Source organism: Diplotaxodon limnothrissa, linkage group LG17 (genome assembly GCF_057381915.1).
Source record: "Diplotaxodon limnothrissa isolate DT_005_m linkage group LG17, D_limnothrissa_male_GT1.1, whole genome shotgun sequence".
In the NCBI taxonomy this organism is placed as follows: domain Eukaryota; kingdom Metazoa; phylum Chordata; class Actinopteri; order Cichliformes; family Cichlidae; genus Diplotaxodon; species Diplotaxodon limnothrissa.
The window spans coordinates 20,325,406-20,336,971 of record NC_140612.1 but is presented as its reverse complement, the minus strand read 5'-3'; the positions used below and the strand labels follow the sequence as shown (position 1 = coordinate 20,336,971).

At 41.3% G+C, this 11,566-nt stretch overlaps 1 protein-coding gene across 1 annotated transcript; it reads left to right on the top strand.

Annotated features, from left to right (window-relative positions):
• Positions 1–7,814: 7,814 nt before the first annotated feature.
• On the top strand, positions 7,815–9,519 carry LOC146614924 (E3 SUMO-protein ligase ZBED1-like). The gene is made up of 3 exons (XM_085375523.1): positions 7,815–8,488; positions 8,665–8,917; positions 9,072–9,519. Exons 1-3 carry the CDS (start codon positions 7,815–7,817, stop codon positions 9,486–9,488), a joined length of 1,344 nt encoding a protein of 447 aa, XP_085231649.1. The 3' UTR covers positions 9,489–9,519.
• Positions 9,520–11,566: the final 2,047 nt, after the last annotated feature.

Sequence of the window (11,566 nt, the reverse complement as noted above, 5' to 3'; positions counted from 1 at the left end):
CGGACTAAGGTGCTCGTAAATCTGGGAGTAATCTGGGTCCTAAACTCTGTCTCTTCAGGTCCCAAAGTCAAACGAACACTGCAGCATCACTGAGAGTTAAAAACTGTCTAAATTCTTTCATCTTTAATAAAACGATCAGCATTGCTGCTTTACCAGGTGTAACTATGAAGTTTAACATCTAGGCATCCATGAAAACAGAATTTATTACATTTAACGAAGTTAGAAGGAAGTTAGCTCGCTAGTTTCGCTAGTTACCTGAGCATGATATAGCATGTTCTGACTGAGAGATTTCTTAAAAAATTCAAACGTACAGCCCTGCTATCATTTCCAACATAAATGAAGACAGGAAACTAAACAGATGTGACGTTTGTAGGGTTACAGAAGTTGGGCTAGCTGGTATATAATGATGTGCTACGTAGCACATCATTATATACATCATAATATACATCATATAATAGCCATATCGCGCCATCGGCCCCTCTGGCCAACACCAGTAGGCAAGTAGGGTAAAGTGTCTTGCCCAGGGACACAACGACCAGGACAGAGAGCCCAGGGATCAAACCGGCGACCTTCCGGTTACAGATGCGATTCCCAACCCCCTGAGCCGGGTCGCCTACATCATTATATACCAGCTAGTGACACAGCTATGTTAGCATAACATAAACAGTGAAGCTGGAGGATGAATGCTAACTTTTTTTTCCACTCGATAAAAGTTAACGTGAAGGTTCCTGATGGTTAGAGACAAATGCAATCGCATGGCAGGATGCTGTTGTTGAGGGTGTGGCTTTGTGTCCTTTTTCATCTGTTCATGATAGAGTGATTCAGCTTTACCCACAAACACGCTTTTGTGCGTCAAAGCGAGTTCTTATGCCAGGACAGCTGCCTCCTGCAAAGTGGCAACTTTTTGTTCATTCAGGTACAGCACTGTACGGTCAGGAACACAGTTTTTTTTTTATTCCTCCAACAATACCAGTTCACGCAGTGCGTTAAACTCTGAAACTTTGCTTGCTTGACACCACCTATCAAATAGTATCCCTTTTTTCCTTGCAAACTCAAGGAATGTTTGAGCAGTGGATTTCCTCAGGGTCCTGAAAAACTGCCTGTAAGCTTCAGGCCCCAACTCATAGGCTCTGAGTATAGCGCTTTTGACATTGTCATACACAAGACTGTCCTCGATTGTGAGAGCTGCACATACTTCCTGTGCTTTACCAATTAATTTGCACTGAAGCAAAAGGGACCAAACCTCCTTGGGCCAATGTAAAGCCATAGCAATGCGCTCAAACGCATTAAAATAGGCCTCCACCTCAGTCTCCCTGAATGGTGGAACTAGGGCAATGTTTTTGCCTACATCAGGTGCAGGAGCAGGGGGAGAATTATCTGAAGGATTACTATTGTTATCTTCATCCTTCACTGAAGGTGGAGCAGAAGGCTCAGGAGACAATTTGTTAGCTTGCAACTCCAGTTGACGCAACCTAATAGATGTCTCAGCTTCTAGCTGCCGACACTTTAGCTTGAACTCAAGCTCATCCTTACGTTCCCTTTCTTTGGCCTCAAGTTCAAGACGAGCTAAACGTACCTTTAAGCGCGCACTAACACTGGGATTACTGGATTCAACAGAGAAGGGCTCAAACCGTGGAAGAGAGGCTGGTGGCTTTCCCCCACCTGGTTTGTCCCCGCCCCCTCCTCAGCACAAACCTCAGGCTGATCAGAGGTGTCGAGGAGTGACGCGGCATCCCCCGAGTCCACATCTAAAGGGAACACACCTTTCCCAACCAACCTTCTGACAACAAGAGACTTGCTCTTCTTCATGGACTTAGCCACAGGGATTTCATAATGTGCGACAACAGCACATAAATCCTCCTTCCCACATGCATCAAGCTGGTCTAATGCAGGCCTAGCTATAAAATCACCCAGGATAAACTGTGCCATATCCAAAATTAATCCCGGACGAGCCCCCACTTATGTTACGCCCCACTTAAAAACGAAGTGTTGACTGGGGTGAGGGGTAACACAAAGTGAAAGAGAAAACATGAGCTACCGGAGAATAGATGTCATTAAACAAGATTTATTGCCCAAAACTACTACAGTAAAAATAAACACAGGGAAGCTCTTTTCTTCAGGGTCTCCAAGGCCAAAACAACAAACAAAACACCCCCTTTAGCTAAAAATCAAACCAAGTACTCACTAACCGAAACAAAATACAATGGCTGAGCTCCCTGTCTAACCAAAACAGGAGAAAACAGTTGAAACGAAAATGGCAGAGAACCCCTACCTGCTTCCACAACGACGAACTAATTAACACAGTAATGGCACACCTTTGCTTACAATAAAAGAAAGAAAACCAAAGTTTCACAGAGTTCAAGTTCACTCGTTCACTCACTCACTCACTCACTCACTCACTCTAAGGCCTGCTGCCCAAAACACTATAGCTCACAGCAGTTTAGGTGTGGCAGTTTAGTATGGCAGACTATATGCCGTGGATGACGAGCTGGAACACACCTCAGCTGTGGCTCATGAGGCAGACCTGCAACACAAGAAAAAGGAGAAAAAAAACTCTTCCACAGAGGGAGAGCCACTAGAGGTCAGCGACCGTAACACTGTAAACGGACCAAACTTCAGTTAGGAGAACAACTAAGATAATCCATCCACAATACGAGGTCAGTCATTAATATACTGCAACAACATGGGAATAGAGCAGCTGTGATAGAATACAGCATTAATGAATCAATGGTACAGAAGTGGAGGAAGCAAGAAGAATGAGTTGAATAAAGTTTGATTTATCTGACAGCTTTGTTTCGCTTAATGTGTCTTATAATCCCGTGCACCTTATGGTCCGAAATATACATATTTGACTTTTTTATTTGGCACATTGCAGTTTAATGTTGCAAAGCACCTCTTTTTAACTTCAGTGGATATTATACTAGGTTATGCTCAGGATATGTCAGCCCATTTCTACTGGAAATGTTTTTTGGTTAAACTTTCAGCAAGGAATTTGCATTTGCACTGTCAAATTTTTATATATCTTTAATGCACATAAAAAACAGCTGCTTATTTAAGTGAAAATAAATGGATGGGGTTTTTTTTGTGCTAGTAAAGTTGTGGAGTTGTATTTTGTCTTGCATCAATTATATCGTCAGTTATATCGTTATCGCAAATTTTCAAATCTATATTGTGATAAATATTTTTGGCCATATCGCCCTGCTCTACTAGCGAGCTTGACTTTGGGACCTGAAGAATTCGGAGTTTTGGACCCAGATTACACCACGAGGCTCCTGACTACGGCAGCCATAATGCTCCAATGATCCATCAGTCGGTGCGGCTTCGTAGCTTACCAAAGTCATACTAAAACATTTTTGACAGATTTTTGAGTGCCGTGTAGCACATAAAATCGGTTCGAGGTCAGTAAACACAACCAGAATTCATACATAAGGCGCAAGGACAATTTTTGAGAAAATTAAAGGATTTTAAGTGCGCCTTATAGTGTGTAAAATATGGTATATGGTTTTCCTTTGATCTTAGCAAATATCTACGCCCCTGATTGGGACAATCGCAGTTTTTTCACTAATGTCTTTTCGCGTCTCCCCAATATGTCATCACACAATATCATCTTTGCGGGAGACCTAAACTGCTCATAATGTGCTATGGACCTCAGTTCACACATAAGTACGCTTAGTCAAAAGTCACCAGGCATCATTCAGAGCTTTCTTGATAATTATGGGCTAGCTGATGTTTGGAGATTTCGTTATCCTGCTTCACATCAATACACTTTTTTTTTTCCATAAAACGTATACTCGTATAGACTATTTTTGGGGGGAATAAAAAAAAAAACTTATCCCTTTAGTTACAGAATGTGATTTCAGATCATTCTCCTGTTGTTTTTTCAATGCGTATTCCTGATGCCTGCTCTGGAGATTAAACTCCATGTTGATAGCGAATGAAGAGTTCGTCAGTTACAAAAGGTCATAATGAGATTTTTTTTTTTCTCGCTATCAATCAGACCCCAGAGATGTCATCATCAGTCATTTGGGAATCTCTAGAAGCATCTGAGAAGCATCAAATAATTTCATTTTGTGCCAAACAGAATAAAAGTGCCCCTCTCAGTTAGCTGATGAAATTACATGCTGTGTATAGCCACTCTCCTGAGCCTGTATTATATACACAGCAGTTAAAATCCCAAAATGAATACAATCTCACAAAACAGGCTGAGTATCTGATTTCAAAGTTGCGCAGCTATGCTTTTGAACATGGAGAAAAAACAGGCAAGTTGTTAGCTCACCAGCTATACGACAAAGAACAGCTAACCAACTATCCTTGAGATCCACAATGAACAGGGAATAAGGTCCACAGGTAACCAAGATTTAAATAGGTTTTTAAAAATACTATCAGACTTTATACAGCTCCTCCCAGGCAAACGATGACATAGCGCTAGAAAACCTTTTTGAGAGACTTGATATTCCCTCTTTGGGAGAAGATGCGATTGCTAGTGTGGAGGAACCTATCTCTAAATTTGAAATTGAAACGGCCATACGGAGCATGCAGTCTGGAAAATTTACTGGCTCCGATGGGTATCTGATTTTTTTTCATAAAGTTTTCTGACCAACTGAATTCACTGTTAAAATCAACTTTTGACAAATCCTTCCTCTCACAATCCTTGCCTCCAACAATGAATCAAGCAGTGATCTGTTTAATTGTAAAACAGGAAAAATACCATTTACAGTGGGGCAAAAAAGTATTTAGTCAGCCACCGATTGTGCAAGTTCCCCCACCTAAAATGATGACAGAGGTCAGTAATTTGCACCAGAGGTACACTTCAACTGTGAGAGACAGAATGTGAAAAAAAAAAATCCATGAATCCACATGGTAGGATTTGTAAAGAATTTATTCGTAAATCAGGGTGGAAAATAAGTATTTGGTCAATAACAAAAATACAACTCAATACTTTGTAACATAACCTTTGTTGGCAATAACAGAGGTCAAACGTTTACTATAGGTCTTTACCAGGTTTGCACACACAGTAGCTGGTATTTTGGCCCATTCCTCCATGCAGATCTTCTCGAGAGCAGTGATGTTTTGGGGCTGTCGCCGAGCAACACGGACTTTCAACTCCCGCCACAGATTTTCTATGGGGTTGAGGTCTGGAGACTGGCTAGGCCACTCCAGGACTTTCAAATGCTTCTTACGGAGCCACTCCTTTGTTGCCCGGGCGGTGTGTTTTGGATCATTGTCATGTTGGAAGACCCAGCCTCGTTTCATCTTCAAAGTTCTCACTGATGGAAGGAGGTTTTGGCTCAAAATCTCACGATACATGGCCCCATTCATTCTGTCCTTAACACGGATCAGTCGTCCTGTCCCCTTGGCAGAAAAACAGCCCCATAGCATGATGTTTCCACCCCCATGCTTCACAGTAGGTATGGTGTTCTTGGGATGCAACTCAGTATTCTTCTTCCTCCAAACACGACGAGTTGAGTTTATACCAAAAAGTTCTACTTTGGTTTCATCTGACCACATGACATTCTCCCAATCCTCTGCTGTATCATCCATGTGCTCTCTGGCAAACTTCAGACGGGCCTGGACATGCACTGGCTTCAGCAGCGGAACACGTCTGGCACTGCGGGATTTGATTCCCTGCCGTTGTAGTGCGTTACTGATGGTGACCTTTGTTACTTTGGTCCCAGCTCTCTGCAGGTCATTCACCAGGTCCCCCGTGTGGTTCTGGGATCTTTGCTCACCGTTCTCGTGATCATTTTGACCCCACGGGATGAGATCTTGCGTGGAGCCCCAGATCGAGGGAGATTATCAGTGGTCTTGTATGTCTTCCATTTTCTAAAGATTGCTCCCACAGTTGATTTTTTCACACCAAGCTGCTTGCCTATTGTAGATTCACTCTTCCCAGTCTGGTGCAGGTCTACAATACTTTTCCTGGTGTCCTTCGAAAGCTCTTTGGTCTTGGCCATGGCGGAGTTTGGAGTCTGACTGTTTGAGGCTGTGGACAGGTGTCTTTTATACAGATGATGAGTTCAAACAGGTGCCATTCATACAGGTAACGAGTGGGGGACAGAAAAGCTTCTTACAGCAGACGTTACAGGTCTGTGAGAGCCAGAGATTTTCCTTGTTTGAGGTGACCAAATACTTATTTTCCACCCTAATTTACGAATAAATTCTTTACAAATCCTACCATGTGAATTCATGGATTTTTTTTTTCACATTCTGTCTCTCACAGTTGCAGTGTACCTCTGGTGCAAATTACTGACCTCTGTCATCATTTTAAGTGGGGGAACTTGTACAATCGGTGGCTGACTAAATACTTTTTTGCCCCACTGTAGATTGTAGTTCATGTTGTCCAATATCAACACAGACACCAAGATCCTGGCTCAAGTGTTGGCCCGTCGCTTACACAAGTATTTGTCCTCCATTATTTCACCAGACCAGATGGGCTTTAATAGGCATTCTTTTTTTTTAACAGTAGAGGTCTATTAAATATAATTTATACCAATGTTAAAAGTACATTGGAAACGCTTAAAAAAAATTGGCTTTTATGTTCCCCTCTAGCAGCCCTCCGGACTAACAATAATCTGTCCCCCATGACAGGGATGCCCTCTGTCTCCTCTTCTTTTTGCTGTTTCAATTGAACCACTAGCTATTGCTCTGAGACAATGTGTTGGTGTTGAGGCAAAACATTGAGAGGGTATCGAACATGATGTCTCTCTTTATGCCGACAACATGCTTTTATTTATTTCCAACCCATTGAATAGCCTCCACAAACTTTTGGATATACTTATAATAATAATAATAATAATAATAATAATAATAATAATAATAATAATAATAATAATACATTTTATTTATAGACATCTTTAAGACCCTCAAGGTCACCTTAATGCATACTTGAGGAATTTGGGACAATTTCTGGATATAAAGAGAATTTTGGGGAGAGCCAGGCAATGCCTATCGGTATGACAACTGGGGAATTTATTGTCTATTTTAGCCCCATTTAAACCCAGCTATAACAACTTTAAGTACATCTGGGTGACACAAAAAGACTTGTATAAAACTATCTGCCTTTATAGTCGAAGCTTAAAGAGGATTTTGGAAAACTGGAGTTTTGCTTCTTTCGCTGGGTGGTAGAATAAATTAGGGGTGTCAAATTATCGCGTTAATTGCGATTAATTAATTACAATGCTATTTAGCGCGTTATGTTTTTTAATCTCGTTAATCTAATTTTTAATCTCTTGACGTCATTGATTTTGTATGAGAGTTGCTATGTTATAAAATCCGTTTTTATGTGCTGGGCTCCTTGTGCTTGACTTGTTGGGGGTGGAGTCACGTCGTGAGGTCAAGGTGAGAAGTGGTGATTAGCTTACAGTGTGGATATGGAGGCGCATCTGAGAGTTGTTGGCCCAATGAACGGGAAATTTGTATTTCATAAACGCCCCGACGGCACCATTGACAAAGGTAAAGTGGTCTGCCTAGAGTGTAAGAAGGAGTTTGCTTACCACCGAAGCAGCTCAAGTTTGGCCTATCACCTCAACGCAAAGCACCCAGCCGCGAGTGCAGCAACAGCTAGCAGTGAAGACGTTAGCAATATAGCAAGCCAGAGCAAAGCTTTTCGCCAAACAAAACTAGAGAATACCCCTCGTATGAGCAAGTCTGCGACCGACAGGCTGACTAATGTTATTGCCAAGTGGATAGCGATGAACTGTAGGCCGATAAATATAGTAGAGGACGAAGGATTGACAGAGGTGTTGCAAATTGCGTCCAATGACCCGTCATACAAGCCGCCGTGCAGGACTACAGTAACGACCAAAATCAGCTAAATGTACGACGGCGAAAAGAAAAACAAACTTGAGATTTTGGCGGAGGATTCTCCCAACTGTGTTGCTATAACCGGAGATCACTGGACCTCAGCTGGCAACCACAGCTATTTTGGGGTGACTGGACACTTTATTGATAGTGAGTGGAACCTCAACTCATTTGCACTGACCGTCATGAGAACAGAAACCAGGCACTTTGCTGATAAATGCGCCGAACAGTTCCTCAAGGTAGCAAATGACTGGGGTATTGAAAACAAGATATCCACCATTGGCACAGACAGCGCAGCAAACATGCTGGCTGCTATGAGAGCACTTCCATATGAGCACATCGCCTGCAATGCTCACATTCTCCAGAGGACCATCACGGTATGTCTCGATAGCAGTGGTTTTGTCGGTGTACTGGCAAAGTGCCGCAAGATTGTTGGTCATTTTAAACAAAGCCCTGCGAGTACCACAGAACTTAACCAACAACAAGTAGCACTCGGAAAGAAGAGCGATCAACTTATACAGGATGTACCCACCAGGTGGAACTCGACTCTCGCAATGGTCTCACGCCTCCTATGTAACCGAGAGGCTGTCCAGGCTACGTTGGACCAACAGAACCACAGGTTGGTCTTGCCAACCGAAGCTGAGTGGGCGAAACTGCAGAGGCTGGAGCTCCTGCTTGAACCATGCAAGTAAGTTCAAATAAACACCTTCCCATTTTAATTATATAAACTACTGTTACATGTGTAAAATCAAAATTAATGAACATAACAAGGAACTTTTAAGGACAATTAAATTGGAAATCAGTTACACTTTGATTTAAATGAATCCAGCTAGGTTTATTTAGCAAACCTCTCCACCTCTGCAGGTATGTGACAGAGCTGCTGGGTGGTGAGGCCTACGTCTCTTGCTCTGTAGTGCTGCCTGCTTTTCGCCATCTGTACCGTGTCATGGACATTACTGATGATGATTCTGCCTACGTGGTGAAGTTCAAGAATGCCTTCCAGAAGGATCTGGCAGCACGACGAGCTAATGGCAACGAGATATGGTTCGAGGTGGCCACAGCATTGGATCCACGGTTTAAGGATTTGAAATGTCTTCCAAGAGAAAAGAGGGAACAGGTAGGACAATAAGGTTAAGCTGGACTAATGAGTCCAATTCATTATCAAATCAAACTTTTATTTATTATATGGAACACAAAGTTCTTTACAAGATTAAATAAAATAAAATAAAAAGCACTTAGTTTTAATCACAATCATTCATTCATTCATTCAGGTGTGGACCATTCTGGAGAATATGCTCCAGGCAGCAGAGCCCAGAAGAGCAGATAGTCTCCAGCCCTCCACAGAGGATGATGGACCAGCTCAGAAGAAGAGGAGGAGCGAACTCCTTCTGGGGTCTGACTCTGACTCAGAAGATGGAATTGAGTCTGGAGAGCTGCAGCGCTACAGAGCAGAACCCAGCATCAGTATTGATGACTGTCCCCTGCAGTGGTGGTATGCTCACTCAGGAGTCTATGAAAAGCTGTCAGTCCTAGCACAAAAGTACCTGGCCTCCCCAGCTACCTCTGTACCCTGTGAGAGACTCTTTAGCCTTGCAGGCCACATAGTGCAAAAGAAAAGGGCAGCCTTGCTTCCAGAAAATGTTACCAGGCTGGTGTGTCTTAGCGACTGGCTGAGGAAGAAGAAATGAGACACATGTGGTCAGCATAGCTGCTGTGTCATTTGTAGCCTACTAGAATAGATTGCTTGATGTTCAGCACTTTTTTTGTGATGGAAGAATACTTTGATGTGCTAACTTGCAGCACTGCAATGTCAGTTTTATTTTTCATTATCTGAAGCAGAGGAATTTCAGTGCTGTATTGCTCAGAAAAGAGCAACTCTGATGTGCTAACTTGCAGCACTTAATTTATTTGATTTTATTTGTATTTATTTTTCCACTTATTTTACAAAAGAATACAACAGTATGTAAATGGTTGCATCTGTTTAACGTTTGTTAAACAATAAATGACTTTATAAAGTCACTTTCTTTGTTATATCAGTCTTTTGGTCTGCCACAATAAGTTGAGGGCTTTCCTCAGCTATTTTTAGGTGAGATTAAAAAAGAGATTAATTAGATCAATTAATTAAAAATCATAATTAATTAATCTCTATTTTTTTTAATCTCTTGACAGCACTAGAATAAATATCATCAAGATGAGCATATTTCCTAAATTTTAGTATTTTTTTTCAATGTTTTTAACAAAGTCTTTTTTTAACAATCTGAACAGTCACATTTCTTCCTTTATTTGGACCAGAAAGCCACCTACACTGTAAAAAGTCTAACATGCAGTCATTCATTCAATCTAATAAGTGCCATTCAAAACAGAATAAAATCATTGATTTGATTGTGAAACCCTTTCTTTTTGCATTTTAAAATACCACTTTTGATTTGGATGAAACTAAATATCTGTACAAAGGACACAACGCAAAGTTTTTGATTTCTCTCAAAACATATATTCCTTTTCATGTTGAACAGATAATATCTTTAATTTGAGTCAAAGTGATTTGCACTTGAACACGCCCACCAGAAATAGACCGGGACCAATTTTTATTCTGCATGGCTGCTGGAAACATTGTGTCACATCTTTGATTAATTTCATCTGAAAATAAACGTAAGTAAAGCCAAGTGTGTTACAAAAGCTTTTATAATTTGTATTGCCAAAATTGCAGAAAATAACCCCATTTAAGCTGGGTCGACAGCCACCCCCAATTTTTGCATGATTGTAGCTGCTAGCTACAAGCTAGCTAGCTATCCGGCGCGACGTTAGAACTGGTTACCAGCAACCGACCATCACAGTCGGGAATGCAAGTTAGGCAAAAAGCCGTTTTTTACCAGTATACTAACTGGCTAGCGTTACCACGATGCATCGGTGGTGGATACAGCTAGCTAGCTTAAGTTCATAGTTCATAACATTCATAGTATAACTCCGTGCTCCGCTTCGTTTGAATTTTTCTGGTGAGCTCGCGGTTTCTAGACACAAGCTTGTGTTTGTGCGCGCACGTTTGTCTCTGTCTCTCTTCATATAAATATCTGTGTGTTATGTGTGTGTACACCGAGCGCAAAAGATAATTATTAATGTGCATGATTTAGAGACAGAAATAACAAGCCAGCATGTAAGATCAATGACATAAGACTAATTCCTTCAATTGACTTTCAGGCGCGGCTCTGAAAAATGTGCATTTTCTGAAGAAATTTTGATTTTAACAGCAAAAAACTGACCCTATGCCAAACTTAGTCGCTAATGGCTGGTCTGTAGACTGTTTGGTAAACCTAAATCAAATTATAGTACTAGCTTTTTATAAGGATGTGTATGTCATGTTACGTATTTCTTGGTTTTTCTATGTTATGTGTTTTATAGAGAAGTAACATTATTCTTTTTTTTTCTGTATGCTTTCAGAACCACAGATTGCTCCATCCATTCCATGGCTGAAGCATACATTTTCATTTAATCTGAACAGGTATCATTTTGCATTTACACTGCACATCCTTTTTAAACATGTCATAATAATCTAGACCCTCCCTCATTATCCTCTCATTCACCTTGCTGATGTGTTGGCACTATTGTGTGCAATAATTGCTCTCTCGGCTTCACCCAGGTGTGTGCTCAGTGCTGGTTGTGTAGGGAGATGTGCCCCATTTCCCCTTTTCTAGTCTTTGTAATTGAAAAGCACTCTGAAAATCACTTTTGTAGTAGTAAGTAATATTGCTATTGCATTAGTTACATCCAT